This window comes from Sturnira hondurensis, unplaced genomic scaffold (genome assembly GCF_014824575.4).
Source record: "Sturnira hondurensis isolate 20B ecotype Veracruz unplaced genomic scaffold, ASM1482457v3 Scaffold0007406, whole genome shotgun sequence".
NCBI classification, from domain to species: Eukaryota; Metazoa; Chordata; class Mammalia; order Chiroptera; family Phyllostomidae; genus Sturnira; species Sturnira hondurensis.
The window spans coordinates 17630345-17647190 of NW_028080037.1; the positions used below are offsets into that span (position 1 = coordinate 17630345).

The 16846-nt window shown below is 57.0% G+C and overlaps 2 protein-coding genes across 7 annotated transcripts in view; one reads left to right on the forward strand and one right to left on the reverse strand.

The window, feature by feature from the left end:
* The window catches only part of SFI1 (SFI1 centrin binding protein), a 68094-nt gene extending 65757 nt beyond the window's left edge, over positions 1–2337 (forward strand). The window contains 3 exon segments of the mRNA XM_037052566.1: positions 1049–1386; positions 1935–2046; positions 2124–2337. Of these exon segments, the coding sequence (XP_036908461.1) occupies positions 1049–1386; positions 1935–2046; positions 2124–2228 (555 nt within the window). The 3' untranslated portion in view covers positions 2229–2337.
* PISD (phosphatidylserine decarboxylase) overlaps positions 2286–16846 on the reverse strand; it is a 33459-nt gene continuing 18898 nt past the window's right edge. The window contains exons 1-8 of one of the 6 annotated variants that reach the window (XM_037052574.1): positions 12490–12568; positions 8349–8546; positions 6672–6837; positions 5103–5339; positions 4848–4986; positions 4429–4575; positions 4028–4188; positions 2286–3571 (exon numbers count right to left, since the gene is read on the reverse strand). In XM_037052574.1, the coding sequence (XP_036908469.1) occupies positions 3347–3571; positions 4028–4188; positions 4429–4575; positions 4848–4986; positions 5103–5339; positions 6672–6837; positions 8349–8398 (1125 nt within the window). In that variant the 5' untranslated portion in view covers positions 8399–8546; positions 12490–12568 and the 3' untranslated portion in view covers positions 2286–3346. Of the gene's footprint in view, positions 3572–4027; positions 4189–4428; positions 4576–4847; positions 4987–5102; positions 5340–6671; positions 6838–8175; positions 8547–9453; positions 9767–12485; positions 12569–16846 lie in introns of those variants that run through there. The other 5 variants (XM_037052576.1, XM_037052577.1, XM_037052571.1 and 2 more) reach the window with 5 other exon arrangements.

Genomic DNA, 16846 nt, shown 5'->3' on the forward strand with positions numbered 1-16846 from the left:
TGCTGTAGCTACAGCTGGACCTACTGCTTCTAGAAGAACCCGATCTCAGGAAGAGGCGGTGGGGCCACTCGTTCATTCACCATGGCACAGTATGGGTTGGGTGCCACTGTTCAAGGGACACAGAAGGGAACTGCCCACCGAGGCCCTGCTCAGGAGGCTGCATGCATCCCAGAGGCAGAGACAGGATGTGCATAGAAACTGCAGATCACACAGGGCTGCACAGGCCCTGGGGAAAGTGGGCTTTAGAGAGAGTGGGAAGCTGTGGAGGGTGCTGGGCTGCTGTGACCTGGAGGCCCAGCACAAGGCACTGGTGGCGGCAGACGGGGCTGGAACCGGTGGGAGGCAGAGCAGGCAGGGCTTGTTCTGATGGGCTTGATACGAGTGAAGGAAGGGCTCTGGCTTGGATAACTCAAGGAATAATGAGTTCTCTCACTGAAAGAAGGAACACTGGGGGGCCCATGTGGGTGGAGTATTAAGGGTTTTGAACCTCTTAAATCTGAGATAAAGCAACGGGACTGTGAGCCAGGTCTGGAGATCAAAATTGAGAATCAAAATCAAGGAGTCGGGGCAGGGAGGAGTGAGAAATCCAGGGGGCCCTGTAGCTGAGGAGACGGCAGTGGGGTTGGGCTGTCCCAGGAGTTGGTGCCTGGAGAGACCTGCAGGAGTCGGGAGGGGCGGGCGGCCTTCTCACCAGGAGGGATCGGGAGGAATGGAGGTTGGTGGCTGGACAAGAACAGTGGTCTCTGAACACTTTCTCACTGAAAGGTCATAGCTCAGAGTGGGGCAGGGGTGAAAGGTCCGGAAGGCTTGAAAGGGCTGTTTGGAACAGTGCTGCACCAGGCCCTGGGAAGGGGTGGGACCAGACTGCAGAGGTGTGGGGTGCTCGGTGTCTGGTCCTGAAGGGAGGAGGATGGGCCAGGACTCTGGGTGCGCTGGCTGTGGGAAGGCCCAGCTCCTGGGGCCTCACCTACTCTCCCCCTGCAGCCTTGGCACCCTGTCCCAGGCCTTCCTCCCGCTTCCCTGCTTAGTGTCCTTCCTTCCTTTGCAGACATCAGCGTGGCCGACCTCCCCTGCCTGTGTGCCCCAGGTCCCCGTAGGGCCAGCCAGTGTCCCTGAGCCCCGTCTGCTCCTTCCTGGGGACCTCACAGGCACCCAGCCTGGGCCTGGCTCTGAAACTGCAGGTGTGTGCCTAAGGTCTGTCAGCACAGCAAGCACCTGGGCCACTCCCGGCACCTGGACTCCCTCCATTCCACCTGGGCCCAGCCAGGAGGATGGTCAAGACCAGGCCTGCTTTCCTGCTGTTATGGGCCATACTGGCCTGGAGGCTGAACTTGAGGACATCCAGCGGCAATTGCAGGACTACCAGAGCATGAAGCAGAACCTCAGGTAAGACCCAGAAACACCCCTGCCCACAGAGAACAGCTGGGAATTGGCTGCCAGGGCACTAAAGCTGATTCGCCTGCACTGTGCACTGCCCCCCCCGCCCCGCCCCAAACACAGGGGGCACCTTTATCCCTCCAGTCCTCCTTAGGAAGGCTGGCTTGGCCTTACCTGTGGGATAGAGGGACAAAAAAGCTGAGCAAAACTTTAAACCTGAATGGGTCACGTGATGAAAAGGTGCAAAGACAGGCCTTGGCCCCAGCTGCATGCAGTGGGTTGTCCTGGTTTGCCTGTGCTCTGGGTCCTGAGCCCACAGCCTCTAAGCCCAGGACGGGGGCCCTCACCATAAGCAGCATCCGTGCAAGTACAGGGAGGGGTTTCCCCCTGGGCCCATCTGAGGTGCCATCTGCTGGACAGAGTGGAGGCTGGGAGAGGAACAGGAACAACCCTCCCCCCCTCCACCTGCCTTAGTAAACAGCCCATGTGCTTCACTCCAACCCTGGGCCGCCAGCAAGGGCCCAGCCAGGCACACAGCAGGTGTCTCACTGCCTCAGGTCCTACCAGCGGCAGGCGAGCAGCCTGCGCCGGTGGCTGGAGCTGAGCCGGGAGGAGCCTAGGCCTGATGACCAGGAAGCAGAGCAGCAGGTGCAGGAAGAACTGAAGGAGGTGAGGTCCCACACAGTCCTGGAATGGGCTCTGCATGTGCTTCCTCTCAGCTTAGCCTGTCCCTACCTGGCCCCCAGGTGGAACTGCAGATCCGACAGCTGGCTGCAGAGCTCCGGGCTCAGCGACAGCCCATCGACGCCTGCATTGCCCGAGTGCAGGCACTGCGGCAGGCTCTGTGCTAGAGCCGCAGCCCCCTGGAGACCTTGGCCCCCCTCCAGGAACAGAATGCAAAGCTAAACTGAGTTTCATTTTTTTATTTCAAAATGTTGCAATTAAATGAATTACTGTTCAGAAGTCTCCCACTTCTCATACAAAAATACTGAGCTACTGATACAGTTGAAAAAGTTCAAATGGCTTCTCCTGCAGGAGAAATTCAGAGTCCCCAGGAGACATGAAACCTGGCCCTGTCCCCACCATCACTGGCTTCCTAAGGACTGCATACCTATTACCCGGGGACAGGTTTTCTAGGCACTGACTCCACCTCCCCACCCAATACACCAAGGCTCCTTTGCCTCCAACATAAGCCCCTGAATCAATAGCAGCAACTTTCCCATATTTAATGGAGGTCTGGATCTGGGGAGGGGACACGAGCTCTCCCCTGGCCCCAGCGTGCAATCACTACCTGCCTACCCCATCCATGCGGGACACCAGTGAGGTGGGCTCAGTAATTGGTCTTAATGCTCCAGAAGGTCACTCACTGGGGTCTGCAAAGCACTGGCCATTAATCACCATCCTCAGAAGACACTGGCAGAGCCAGGTGATGCATTCAGCCACAAGTGTGAAGACAGCTTTTCCCAATGAGCAGGGGTGAATTGAGAAACAAAAAGCAGTTGCATTAAAGGCCATGTGGTCCTGCTCTGGGGGTAGGTGGGCCCACAGTTGGTGCCAGGAGGCACCTCACCTGTGCAGGTGAGGCCAAAAGCAGAGACAGGGGGAACAGCAAAGGTACATTACCACTTACCATCTTCGACGGGAACCAGGACCAACTGAATGCTCAGCCAGGAGACACAAGGTCTCTGGTCTACACAACAGGGGTGAAACCCTCTCTCCCCCAAAGGGAATCTCTGATCACCCTGGCATTCACTTCCTCTTTAGGGTGGGAAGAGGGGATGTACGGCGCAGATCTAGGGCGTGATGGGAGCGCTGACCTCATCTGCACCTTTGGGACGGCAGGAACGGAAGTCATCCAGGTCCTGCCCGGTCAGACTCCGTGGTGCTGAGTCCCCCACAGACAGCTGAGAAGACTCCCACTTGTCTGTTCAGGGAAGGTCCCTCAGCAGCTGTAGCCAGGAAGGAGGCTCTAGAGGGAGCCCAGGGCCTCCCCGAATCGGATTTTCTGTCCTGCTTTCAGCTTGAAGTTGAAGTCCTTGGGGGCCTCAAAGATGAGCACGATGGTGGAGCCCAGGTTGAACTCGCCCAGGTGCTCACCCTTGCGCATGGGAATGCCCTCCTTGTTGGCATGTGTCACGAAGCTGAAGTCGTTGTAGGAGCCCTTGCTGTACCGGGGGCTGTTCGTGTGCAGGTCCTGGGGGAGGCAGAGCATGTAGACACCTGTAATCTGGACCTGGAACGCACCTCTGCAGCCTGTCTGTCCCCAACCCAGCTTGGAAAGGGAGGTGGGGAGAGCAACTCAGCCCAGGGACTGGCTGTCTAACCAGACACAGTGCCCCACACCCGCTATGAGCTGGGCCACTGACAGACAGGGAGGGTCAGACCCGACTCGCTTCCCCACAAATGGCACTGCAAGATAGCACCTGGGGACAACGGGCAGTCACAAACCAACACTGAGAGAGGCAGCGCCTTAGGCAGGGCGGGCACTGGCTGTCTCCTCACAGTGGGCCTCCGATCGGCATGTTCCATCCAAGATCACCATTCCCCTTTGGTTTCCAGCAGAAGCGAAGTGCAAGTTGGGGGTAGACAGGGCAGAGGGATCCCAAGTGGCCTAGCGCTTGGGCTTCAGCAGGGCCTGGGCTCTGCTTACCCGATCAAAGTAGATGCGGATGGAGCCCACATTGGTGGCGCCCACAGCTGTCAGCGAGAAGAAGCCGTGTTTCCAGTCCCCAGTCAGGACCACCCGCTCGTTGTGGCAGAAGAGCTCTTTGATCCAGCGGGCCATGCCGGGGTTCACAGACATGAGGGAGCCTACGGGAGCAAGGGCACTGCTACTCCCCTCCCAGCGGGAAGACCAGCCTCGCAGGGCCCGGATACTCCAAACCACAGGGGCTATTCTCCAGCCACCCTGCTCTAACCACGCCCAGCTGGACTAAAGTGGTCAACTCGGCCTCAGCAGCAGAAATCTGCAGCCTGGGTCCCCTGAAACCTAGCTGAGGGCATCTGTCTGGGCCTCAGAGGCAACTCAGTCACGTGCCAGCCTTGGCCTACCTGGGAAGTGGCGGCGGTGGGACACGGTCCAGTCAGTGGGAGAGTGAAAGCAGTGGTAGTCCCCAGGGGCCAGGTAGATGACGCAGTGGTAGAGCTCGTTCCCTTCTCTGGTGACCAGCTGGTTCCTAAAGGAGCTGCAGGAGGCAGCTGTGGGGGCAGGTGGAGCGGACCCGAGGGCCAGGCTATGAGACAAGCACCCAATGCCTCCCAGCAGGGGGCCTGCACACAGTCTGGACACAGGCTCCAGGGACGCCCCAAAGCTCTGGGCAGAAGGACTCCTGGCCCAGGGGCCAGCTCAGTTCCTACAGCCATCCCAGAGTCCCTCCCTCCATCCCCAACCTGCTCCAAACCTTCCCCTCTGAACTCCAGCCCAGCCACACTGTAGCAGGGCCACAGGCTATGACCAGGTAAGGACCCACCTGGTGGGAAGGGCAGGTCCTCCGGAGAGGCACGAGGGCCCAGGAATGACTCCAGCGAGTAGGTGACACCCTTCACCTGCTCCACCTCAGAGTTCTTCACCTGCCCAAAGCTGAGGATCTTCCCATCCGATGGGCTGATCTGGAAGGGACGGGAGAGTCTCACTGCCAAGGATGGGAGGGGAGGGGAGGGGACACAGCGGAGGGGAGGGGATGCAGATGTGGACCTCCTCCTCCCCGCTGCGGGTCCAGCCTCACCACACTGTGCAGGCCACACACGGGCCGGGCCTGCGGCTTCAGCTTGCGCCGGAAGAACTCGCTGAGGTTGCGGTAGTGGTGCAGGTCCTCCACGGCGGCCTCCTTCATGTTCACCCCGAAGGTCCAGATGTACAGGCTGTAGACGGGCCTGCGCAGCCAGTGCGGCAGCTCCACCTGGTTGAGACGGCCCCAGGCCCTCGACAGCAAGCGCGTTGGCACCGACTTGTACAAGGCCACCTGCAGGCGGATGAGACAGCCACACTCAGCCCGCTGTGCCCCAGTCAACTCCCCGCCACTGATGGGGCTGCCTCCGGAGGTCTTGGGTGCCCCACGTTGGCTTTCCGATGTGGCTGCTTCTCACTAGGAACCAGACTGAACCTGCTGACTGGTCTCAAAAACTGAGTACTGGCCGAAACCGTGACATAGTGATTCGCAAGCCAGGTGTTTTAGTCATTTTGTGCCTGCAGAACTGCGGCCACCCTAGTGCCTGGGGAGAGACTGGCCAACACAGTCCTGTTTCCTGAAGCAGGGAAGGAGCACAGATGACTCTGATACCATCAACAGGCTGCAGCAGGAAGCAGTGCCTGTGTCCTGGCCCACAGAAAGGAGCAGGACGACCCAGGCAGAAAGCCCGAAGTACACATCCCTGTCCCAACAGGAAACAGAACACACCCCCGCCAGGGTCAGGGACGCTGACATCATACAGATGTGCAGTTATCGCTGTCACCAGGGCCAGGGCCCGGACACAGCCTGCAAAGCCCTGCCTGACACTCGGAGGCACTCTGCGGTGATGCACCAGAACACAGAGCTGTTTGCACCCGAGGTTCCTCCCAGGAGGAACAAGGGAACCAGCCCTTACAGCCCAACTCTCAGGGCCAGGTGACCCCAGGTGCTGACATAATGGGACCTGCCTCTACCTGGTTGCTGCTGCTTGTCTGAACACAACCAAGACACCAAATCCCCAAGGTGTAAAAGTAATTTCACTCAAACTTTAAACACCTCTTGGAAGCACTCAATTAGTGGCTCCCAGAACTCCCTGCTGACACCTGTCCACCGGCCACAGCTGCTGCGCAACCTCAGGTCTCCTGGCCCGAGCTCCTTAGCTTTCAAGCCTTCGCAACACCCGCTTGGGCTGTCCAAGACCCCAGGAGCAGGATCTCTTTCTTGGGGTCAGTCTGCCCTCCAGGGAACTGCCCGGGGCTCCCAGGTCCTCAAAGGCATCCCCACCCTAAGGGGCCTAAAGAGACTCCAGACTTCCTGGACCACCCACCCTCTAGTTCCAGATCAGGAATTAGTCTGGGTTCTCAAAATCACCTCTAGGCTGACTTCTCCTTGAACACAGGCAATGAGACAGACACTGTTTTCTGAATGCCCAGTGTGGGTTCCTTCCAGAAGCAGAGCCCCCAAATGGCACAAGGCGGGCAGAGAGCAGGCAGCGGACAGTGAGCCAGACCTCAGTCAATGCGCCTTTTGCCACCACCCTCCCGGAGGGCTTGGCTTCCACAGACATCGCCTCTGACACTCAGGCTGCCCGGCAGTGGGCCAGGCCAGCAGCCTGCACACACTTACCCTGCTCACGGGCCTCCATCCCACCCGGCTGAGCGGTCTGAGGGCACCAAAGGGCAGGAGGTAGTAGAGGACCGTCAGAGGCCAGGAGCGCAGTTTCAGGGCAGGTCTGGACATGCAGCTTAACTGTCCCAGCCTCCGTCTCAAGGCCAGCTGGGGGAAGTGCAACCTGCAGGGCACATGTCCACGCATGACTGGGGTCACCAGCCAGGGTCTGGCCACCCCCAACCCACCCTTCGCAAGCTCACTTCTCAAGGAAGTCCAGCAGCAGTAGCCGTGCCCCCCATCCCAACCCCGTTCTGAGGCAGGGGCCTGGCGGTCTCTGGTCAGCAAACCCGCTTCCCAGTCCTTCATGCCTGCCCACACTGAGACGCAGAGCACGGGGTCTGGCTCCTAACCTCTTGGAGGGAGTGGCCCTGGCGAGGCCCTCCAGGGCTACGCACCACCTGGGCCCAGCATGGGAAGATGGCTCAGAGCTGGCCTCAGAGCCTCCACCCTCCTGGGGCCCCAGGGACCAGTCTGATCTCCCAGAGCCTCTCAACGCAGCTGCAAGTGGCAGTGAGTGGCAGTGGGGGAGCTATGCTACCACCCTGCTGCAGGATGGCCCCAGGCCTCTTCTCTCATCTGATAAATTTAGGGATCGGGCCTGACAAGACCTCAAAGGAAAACTCACACACCCCTAACCGCTACTGCTCCATCCATCTGCCCGGTCGTTCTTTGTCCTGTCAGGTTCTTAGATCCAGAAACTGGTGGGAGGAACCTGCCCCCACCTCAGGCCACCTCTCAGGTCTGCTGGGGCCACACACCTAATCCAGGCCCCTCCTTTTGGCAAAAATGTCGGCCTTTTCACAAGCCCCACCAGCCTAAGCCCAGTGCATTTAGCACAGGCTCAGCCTTTCCACCAGAACCTCCCGAGGTGTATCGGTGAGGCCCAGGACCTCTGTCACGTGCTTAAAGCCCCAGCAAAGGATCCTCAGGCCCTGGTGTAGCCATCAAGAGACTACACTGCCACCCACTCTGGGAATGTCCCCAGGCCTCAGTTTCCTCATCTGCAAAAAGAATGCATTCAACTGGATAATCTAAGGCTCCCATCCTGGCCCGTGCACTCTCAGAGAAGCTGGGTCCTCTGCCCCCACTTGCTGAACAAACCAAGGAACAAAGAGGCATCTCAGCTAATACTGAAAGCAGAAAAAAAAATGGAGAACTGAGCTGATGGCCAGGCCCAGTTCAGCAATTGGCAATGAAGGTGCCGCATCTCCACTGCTCCCCAGATCCCTGCATTCATTCTCTCCCATCCCACCCTGCTGTTTTCAAAAGATCTAGTGGGTGTTGGGGGCCAAGCAAAACCAGACAAATCACTGCTCCCCCTCCCACTGCCACCACCCACCCTGCTCACTGCAGAAGCACAGGGACTGATCCCGGAAGTGCTGCCCCCAACGGCGTGGGGAGCAGCTGTTTGGGCGCAGCACAGGCCCTGGGCCACCAGCCCCTCCGCCTCCCCGGGTACCTGAAGTGGGCTCTCCGACTCAGGCCCCCAGGGCCGGGCCCCTCCAACCTCGGGGGCTGATCCCCTGGGCCCCTGCCGCCACCTCCATTGCGGGACCGCTGGACATGAACTCTGACCTTGCGGAGGTCGTGGCGGGGCACAGTGGGGTTAGGAGGCCGCCAGCAGCATCTCACCATTTCGCCGTGCTGAGCTCTGGTCCTCGCCTTGCCTCTGACTGACACATGGTGGGCGGGCAGGGAGGGCGGCGCCAGCAGGATCGCCTTTGTTCCTCCTCCTTCCTCCCTTCCCCCCAAGGAGCTCCTGCGCTGTCACTGCTTCTGGGTGGCTGCTGGACGGCTTCCTCCGCTCAGAGACCACGGGCAGAGCTGGGGCTATTGCAAAGACAGGCACTGGTCACACACCTGCTTGGGCCTGCAGCACCAGCGCTGGGTTCGGCCCATTCCGTCCCCAGGCTTGGCCACCTGCCAGCTCCAGTGAGCTGATGGCCAGCCGATGGCAGGGAGGGGACCAGGGCCCTCTGGGCTCAAAGAGCACAAGTGGGAATCTGAGCCCTGCACTCCAGGCAGGCACCCAGCGTCGCCCTGTCTGCAGCTTGGGCAGCCCCTCCCTTGCCAGGACCTGACCCATTTTCCATTCGGTGACAAAGTAGCATCTGAGGAATGAGGGGGAGAAGGTGGGAGAGGTGGGGCTGTTGAGACCCTGGGCATCTGAACAGCTCTGGCTCTGCCTCACTGCCCATGGCCCCTCCTCAGAGCCCCCCACTCTGGGCATTGACCCCTCAAGGGCTCCTCAGAAGATGAGCACCCAGGTGACATCAGGGAAAACCACTGAGGAGCTGGGAACAGGCCAGGACTGAAGTGCATACCTGCCACCACTCGCCATCCCCATCTTTACTTGGGAACAGGGACAGCACTCTGGCCAGGGGCCCGAGAGGCTGTGGGGAGGACACGCTGCCTCCACAAAGCCCTTACAGTTGCCTCACAGATAACAGGGCGGGAGGAGAGCACACATTCCAGGCTGTTGCTATCTCAGCGCCGGGAAGTCAAGGCCCCAGGGAGGACATCCAGCCACCTGGCCTCCAATCCCAGCTGCAGGCTGGCACGGGGCAGGGGCCTGGCCATCTTTACATAAAGAAACACAGCGTAGGAGAAACTGATGGCAGAGAACTGACCCAAACCAGGACCCCACATGGCCAACGGGCTGTGGCTGTGCAAAGAGCCCCAACTCAGACGTGACCTTATCACACAAGGGGGACCATCTGACCCCCAGCAAACCCACCTCAGCCACAGTGGTGGGAAGGCCAGCTCGGCACCTGCCAAGGGTGTCAGTGAGACTCCAGGAGCACAGGGGCCCACGCAGTCAGGACACAGCTGCCTAAGGCCTGGATGAGGGCATGGATCTCTGCCCTGACAGAGGAGATGGCAAGGCCTGGCTCATCCCAGACCAGAGCTGGTTCTGACGCCTCCAGCAGCGCTAGTCTCCCAAGGCCACTGGCCTTGATGAGGGGCAGGGAGAGCCCGCTGTGGGCGGGCCAGGCCTCACGCAGAAGCAGATGAAGGCACACGTGTCCTCTGGCCCTGAGGGACAGATCCACAGCCCACAGCACCAGAAGCTGGCACCCCTGCTCCCCCAGAAGCCAGGTTCGGATGACCAGTCACACCACACACGTGCTGAGCACACCCCACCCCTCCCCGGCCCACCAGGCCGTGGCCTCACACGGAAAACAGGCCCAGAGGGGGGAGAGGCAGTTGGGGTTGAGTCTGGTGCTTGGCTTCCAGGACAGGATTCTCTCTCTGCCTCTAGAAATTAGAAAGCTCAAACTGAACGCACACCTGGGATTCAGGGTAGGGGCCAATCAGGCCTTGTGGGAGGGGATGCGAGTCCCAGGTTCCTGTGGCTGGTTTTCCTCACTGTCCTACCACATGGGATGGTGACATAGCAGCAGTCAGTCAGGCACGTTCAAGAGCCCGTGAACAAGCCCAGCTTGTCTGGAAACCTCAGGTCCTCAAAGCAGATGCATGTGCTTGCATTTCATTGTCCCCCAGGGCCTCCAGTCCCAGGGCTTAGCCAGGTAGCCTACCAGGGCAGGGCAGGTACTTGACTCCCCTCCCACAGTGCAGGAAGCTCAGGGGGGACCAGCCCAAGGAGCTGCTGTCCTGGTGACTAAGAACTGCCGAGGGGCCGGGCAGGAGGTCCTTACCTCCTCAGTCCCACCTATGCCACTCCTCTGCCTGTTCTTCTAAACAGGACACAGACCAGTGTGTCAGGCTTCTTCTAAGTCATCATCTGTGGGCCCCAAAAGGTCCCCAGGAAGCAGACACACACTCACCTGTTCCCCAGGGAACAAGCCCGGTGGCTCCCTGTCCAGCTTAGAGCTGCAGGATGGAGGAATGGGGGTCCCTAGAGGTCACTCCTTCTCGCTTCCCAAGAGCAGAGCACGCCTACAGCCGACAGTGCTCCAGGCCCTCTGGCTCCCCGAGTGTTACTGGCGGCAGGGGAGGGGGGTTAGGTGGGGGTCGGGCCTGGACGTGGAACCTATGAGGAGGGTGCTCTGAAGTGGGGAAGAACGGACACCTTCCCTCTGAGAGTCTCAAGGCCACTCTGTGGAGGTGAGTTTTGGGCTGTGACCAGTAGGACTTTAAAGTCATTACAAGGCATAAGGGCCGGCCACACAGAACATGAGAACTTAGAATGGCTTTGGTGGGGGATGGGGACAATGTAGTCACCACAAATCCTGGCTGCCTTCCCAACAGCCTGACCTGAGTGGGGAGAGGCTCTACATGTCACAGGAGCTCTCTGAGTGGCCATTCTTCCCACTTACCGGGAGGCTCTTGTTGGAGCTGTAACCACGGCCCTGCATAGCTCTGCTTAGAAACTCCGGCCCCCCTCCCCTGAAGAGCTCAGTGAGGCCCCATCCCCCAAACCTGGCTCCCCACGGCTCCCCTCCCTTCCAGACCCACACTCAGGGGTGTGTGGGGGGCAGAGGCTTCTCCACTGTGTGGACGGAAGGGACAGGGCAGAGGCTGCCCTGTGAGGAGGCGAGGGCCCAACAGGACCACTGGTGGGGGAGGATGTCACCTTTGTCAGGACCAGCTGTTCTAGGGGTTCACACTGAGCAATGCTGCAATGTCCCCATCCACCCCTCACTAACCAGGATGAAGGAAACAATCCCCCCCAGTGGAATGGAACATTCCAACTGAAGTAGGATGGACTGACCCAGGCCAGTTACCAGTTCCTACAGGTGGGGGATGGGGCATGTGCGCTCCTGCCTGGCCCCCCAGGACCCTGGCAGATTCACGTCTGAGTCTCAGCCAAGGCCAGGAAGGCAGTGAGGGAGTGAGGGAGTCCTCGATCCCGCCACCCCCTCCGGAAGCTCTCCCTGAGTACACAGGGCCCGGCAGCCCTGCTCATGGCCAGCCTGAGGCCACTGAGAATGTGTGTCTGCTCTCTAAGTGGAAACCTCACTGGGCACCAGGGTTACCCCTCTAGAAGCCTTAGCAGAAACCCCAGTGCCCCCCAAACACGTGTCTCTCGGCCTGACCTAGGGCATGTTCCCACCCGGAAGAGCAGGGTTGCTTTCTCCCCCTGTTCCCCTGATGCATGGCTGCTGGGCAGCTGTGTCCAGGTGGGGCCACCAGCCCTTCCTCCCCTGAGTTCCAGGAATAGAAAACAGACAAAACTTCACAAGTAGGGAACACGGAAATGGACCTCCCCAGTGAAAGGGTGAGCCATCTTGGGGACGCCCTGGGCAAGAGAAGAGGAAGCAGAGAGATGGGCCCCAGAGCGCCTCTTTCAAGCCAGCAGAGGGAGGCCCAGGGAAGGATGGGTGGAGCTGGGGACAGGACTCTCCCAAAGGAAAGGACTCTCCCCTCAGGCTACCCCTAGAGCCCGTGGGCACAGGGACTAAAGAAGGGCAGTAAGTCTCTCCCTCCCTGTCCTTTGGGAGGTGACCCGGTGACAAGTACTGACACTTCCAGGTCCCACTGAGGAACAGTGCTGCGAATGTCCCCGCCAACCACCTGCCCCAGGCCCTTTCAGCAGCAGGGAGGAAATCCTGAGCTCTCGGCGGCTCTCAGGCCAGGAGATGCTACAGGATGTGGAGGAAGTGAGCTCATCCAGCCGGCCCCAAGACTGCCATGCGTGCTGGGGAAGCCCACAACTTGGTTGAGACTATGGGGTGGGTTCCTCAGGCCCCAGGGCCTCAGCCTCCAAGCCATAAACTTGTGCCCCGAACGGCAGGGAGCCAAACAGCTCACCAGGATCTGAAAGTGGCTTCTCAGCGGGGTGTCCCGGAGAAGAGCCCAACTCACTCACATGCAGGTGGTCCTGTCCTCCCTCGGCTTCCGGCGGCACCCGACTCTGGGGAGGTGCTGCTCCTTCAGGAAAGCCTTGGGTTGGTGGGCGGGGACTCGGGCTCCAGCCACTCAGACAGTTGGGGCGGGGGCAGGAGGGCGGACAGCAGACAGCTGGAGCTTTGCTCCGCCCCCCAGCCTAGCGCTGCCTGGCTGCCCAGGGGCCCCTTTAAGGGGGAGAGGGCACCATCCTGCAGATCAGTCAAGGGACTTCCCCAGTGCCACTACCTGGGTTGGGAGTTAGGCTGTCCTCAGCAGGAGATAGTCTTCTGGGGCAGCTACTTCCCTGACGCCCCCCTCCACGGCCTCCCCCATACCAGCCTCTCTGGACAGGCTGGGCCTTCAGGTGCTGGCCGGCTTTCTCAGGACTGAGTAGATCTGTCTAGCTTTCCAAGTGAGGATGTGACACAGAAGGAATCTAAGTCCTCACTCCTTCCCATACTTTGTCCTCAAGACACAGGATGTGTCTTCCGCTTCCTTTCCTCCAGGCAGGCACACTCCTCACATATAAAATCCCCCTGCAGACCAGCAAAGAAGACCTAGGCAGTAAGATCACCCCACTGGGCCGAACATGCAGGATGAAGAACACGTCGGGTAATTCTGTGCCCTGCCCTTTTTTTAAACTTTATTTTTCAATTAAAAATAAAGTTTTTTATTTTTAAGTTCAAATAAAAATAATGTTCAGCTGACACTCAACATTATTTTATATTAGTTTCAGGTGTACAGTATAATGGTTAGACAATCACATAGTTTACAAAGTGACCCCTATGTGCCTTGTTTTTCTACCCCACTAGATAGAAGAGCCCTAACCTGTGGGGCCAGCACCCCACCTGCATGCCCACCAATCCGCATGGGATGGAATGAAACAGCTTAACGTTTCTTACCAGGGGTAGGGTCTGACGGGGAAGACTGTTTGGACAAAGACAGGGAGCCAGGTCTCTGGCTGTGCAGGCCACGCCCAGGGCAGCCTGCCACCCAGTGGTCACATAGCCTCAGAGGCTCATTCTTCTTGCTCAGGCTTTGGAACAAAACCCAACCCTGGCTTCCTCCACCGAGAATATAGTTTCTAAGGCAATGTTTAGAAAGGTAGAGAGTGCCTACAGGGCTTGTGAAGAGATGGGTGGCTGGGCCGGGGCAGCCTGGGACAGGACGCACTGGCGTGTAGACACAGGCTACATACCTGTCTTCCTTTGGATTCAGCCCAAGCAACTTCTCCATGACAACCTACAGACCTGGGCTGCCGCAGGGGGAGAAGGGAAGACAGGGGGAGGATCCCACCCCACGGACTCCCGTGATGTTCCACCGGGAATGCACCAGCAGGAGCAAAGAGGCAGGGGCAAACCGCGTGGGGTTTAGCCCTGGGGACCGAAGTGGGATTTCAGACTCCTCCTCACCCCAAAGCTCCAAGCAAACACCATGGGAGATGGGATAAAAAGAAGCTGAAGCACAAGATGCTGACACAAAATCCTAGCAGCACGAAATGCCAGAAGCAGAAAGATCCTGCAAGACCATTCGAACTTCCCCAGAGTCTCCAGTACTTCCAGACCAGGTCCAGCCCACATGAGACCAGAGGGGAAAAACAAGGCTGTGGATCAAAAGCCCAGCTTCTCATTTGCTGAGCGGCCTCGGGCACCAACACTCTCCCCTGTACAATGACCGATCAGGCAGTTTCATGCCATCTTCCAAGGTTCCTTTCCTTCCAAAGCCTCTCTGGTGATGGGTGTTTAGAATCATAAACCAGCCCAGTCAGCCCTCTTGGCCTTCTAACCTGACCTCCACCACCTGTTTCGGTAGGGAAATGCTTTCCAGATTCCAGACAACAATCATTTCTGTGAAAAATAAAAACACTTTAATTAGTTTACTCTCCCACCCCGAATGAGCCCCTTCCGCCCACACTGGGTCCTTACTGTCCAGTCCCTCTGCCTTGTTCGGACTCCCGGGGGTGGGAGTGCCACCCAGCACCACTGAGAGTTCTCTGCAGGCCCCAGGCCATCTGGCCACCAACAGCTGGACAAACCTCCCCCTCCAGCTCCCTGATGACTGCCAGGACACAAGGCAGAGGTGGGACAAGGGTGGCAGGTGCTCTGGATAATTCTCATTCCTTGTGGACCAGTGGGGCCCCTTGAGGAAGGCCAGTGTTAGCAAATGCTCCTTAGCAGTCCTATTGGGCCCCCGGGACTTGTCTGATGCCCCCAGGCTCACGCAGAGCCCCCCAGTGGCCCCCAGGAAGGGCGGCCTCCAGCAGGATGAAGAAAACAAGGTGCATATACAAGAATAAACTCAAAATGGATTAGAGACGTAAAGATAAGACATGAAACCATAAAACTCCCAGAAGAAAGCACGGACAGTAAACTCTGTGATATCACTCTTAGTTAATGTATCTTTCTGGACAGTTCTCCTCCGGCAAGGGAAACAAAAGAACAAACAGGACAACCCCAACCAAAGAGTTTTTGCACAGACATGGAAACCATCAACATGGAACAAAAAGACAACCTATTACACAGGAGGAGATATTTGCTAATGACACAACCAATAAGGAGTTACTATCCAAAATATGTAAGGAACTCATGCAACTTAACACCCCCCCAAAAAAACCCCACCCCAAAACAAAAACAACCCAAACAATCTGATAAAAAAATGGGCAGAGGACCTGAGTAGACGTTTTCCCAAAGGAGACATAGAGATGGTCAACAGACATACAAAAAGATGTTTAATGTCACTAATCATCAGGAAAATGCCGATTAAAACAATAATGAGCTGTCATCTCACGCCTGTCAGAATGGCCATCATTAATAAATCAACACACAAGTCCTGGGGAGGATGCGGAGAAAAGGGAAGCCTCATGCACTGTAGGCGGGGCTGCAAATTGGTGCAGCCCCTGTGGAAAACAGTACGGAGGTTGCTCAAAAACTTAAACATAGAACTACAGTATTCCACTTCTGGGTATTTATTTAAAGCAATCCAAAACACTAATTCACACAGATACATGCACCCCTGTCTTCACTGCAGCATTATTTATTTACAATAGCCAAGATATGAAAGCAACTAAGTGTCCATCGGCAGACGACTGGATAAAGGTGTGGAACATGATACAATGGAATACCACTCAACCATAAAAACAAATGAATCTTACCATTTGTGACAACATGGATGGACCTAGAGGTTATTATGCTAAGTGAAAAGACAGAAAAGACAAATGCCATATGATTTCACCTATACATGGAATTTAAAAAAAACAAACAAAATAAAAAAACCAACAGAAAACAAACTAATAGATACAGAGAACATTCTGATGGCTGTCAGATAGGAGGGGGGTTTAGGGAATGGGGACAAGAGGGAGGGATTAAAGAGCACATACTGCCAGTTATATGAACAGTCGTGGGGATGTAAAGTGCGACAAGGAATCTAGTCAGTAAAACCATAATAACAACATACGGTGTCAAGCAGGTACTAGACCTATGGTGATCACTTCGTAAGTTATCTAAATGTCGATCACTATGTTGAACACCTGAAGAATTACTGCATGTCAACTGTAATTGAAAAAATTTTTTAAGATTTTATTTATTTTTTAGAGAGAGGGAAGGGGAAAGAGAGAGATAATAATGTGTGGTCGCCTGTTGTACGCCCCCTACTGGGGACCTAGCCTGCAACCCAGGCATGTGCCCTGACTAGGAATCAAACTGGCAACCACTTGGTTCGCGCAGCCCACACTCAATCCACTGAGCCACACCAGCTAGGGCTGAAAATATTTTTAATGAGTGAATGTTACTGTATGTGTTTTATAGCTTAATAAAATAAAAAGTGTGGGGGGGGATGACAAGGTACTCTGAAATGGAGCAAGCCCAAAAGAAGGCTCCCTGCAGGGCCCCCAGTCAGCCACCCTGGACCTCTCCCAGCCCTGAGCACAGCCTAGTCTTGTCCTCATCTTCAGGCAGAGCCCTCTGCTCCTCCACACACTGGCTGCAGTCCTCCGAGACCCCCTCCTGTCCGAGAACCAGCGGGGATTCTTTGAGGACGGAGCTGAGCTGTAAGTAAACGGCACTCAGCACTCCAGCAGCCAGGGAGCTCGACCCCCTGCCAATCTGACTATTTGCCCATTTTAACCTTCACAACTGTTCTCTCAACACCTGTTTAGGGAAGAAAGATACTATTCACTGAATCTCTACTCCTTGCCAGCATGGGACCAGGTCACATACATCATTCTCACTGAACAACTTTATGAGGAAGTTAATAGCCTGTTTAGTGATGAGAACGATAGAGTTATAGTAACTATAGCAAGTTTAAAAATGTGCAGAACATGTTCACTACTGTCCAGCTGT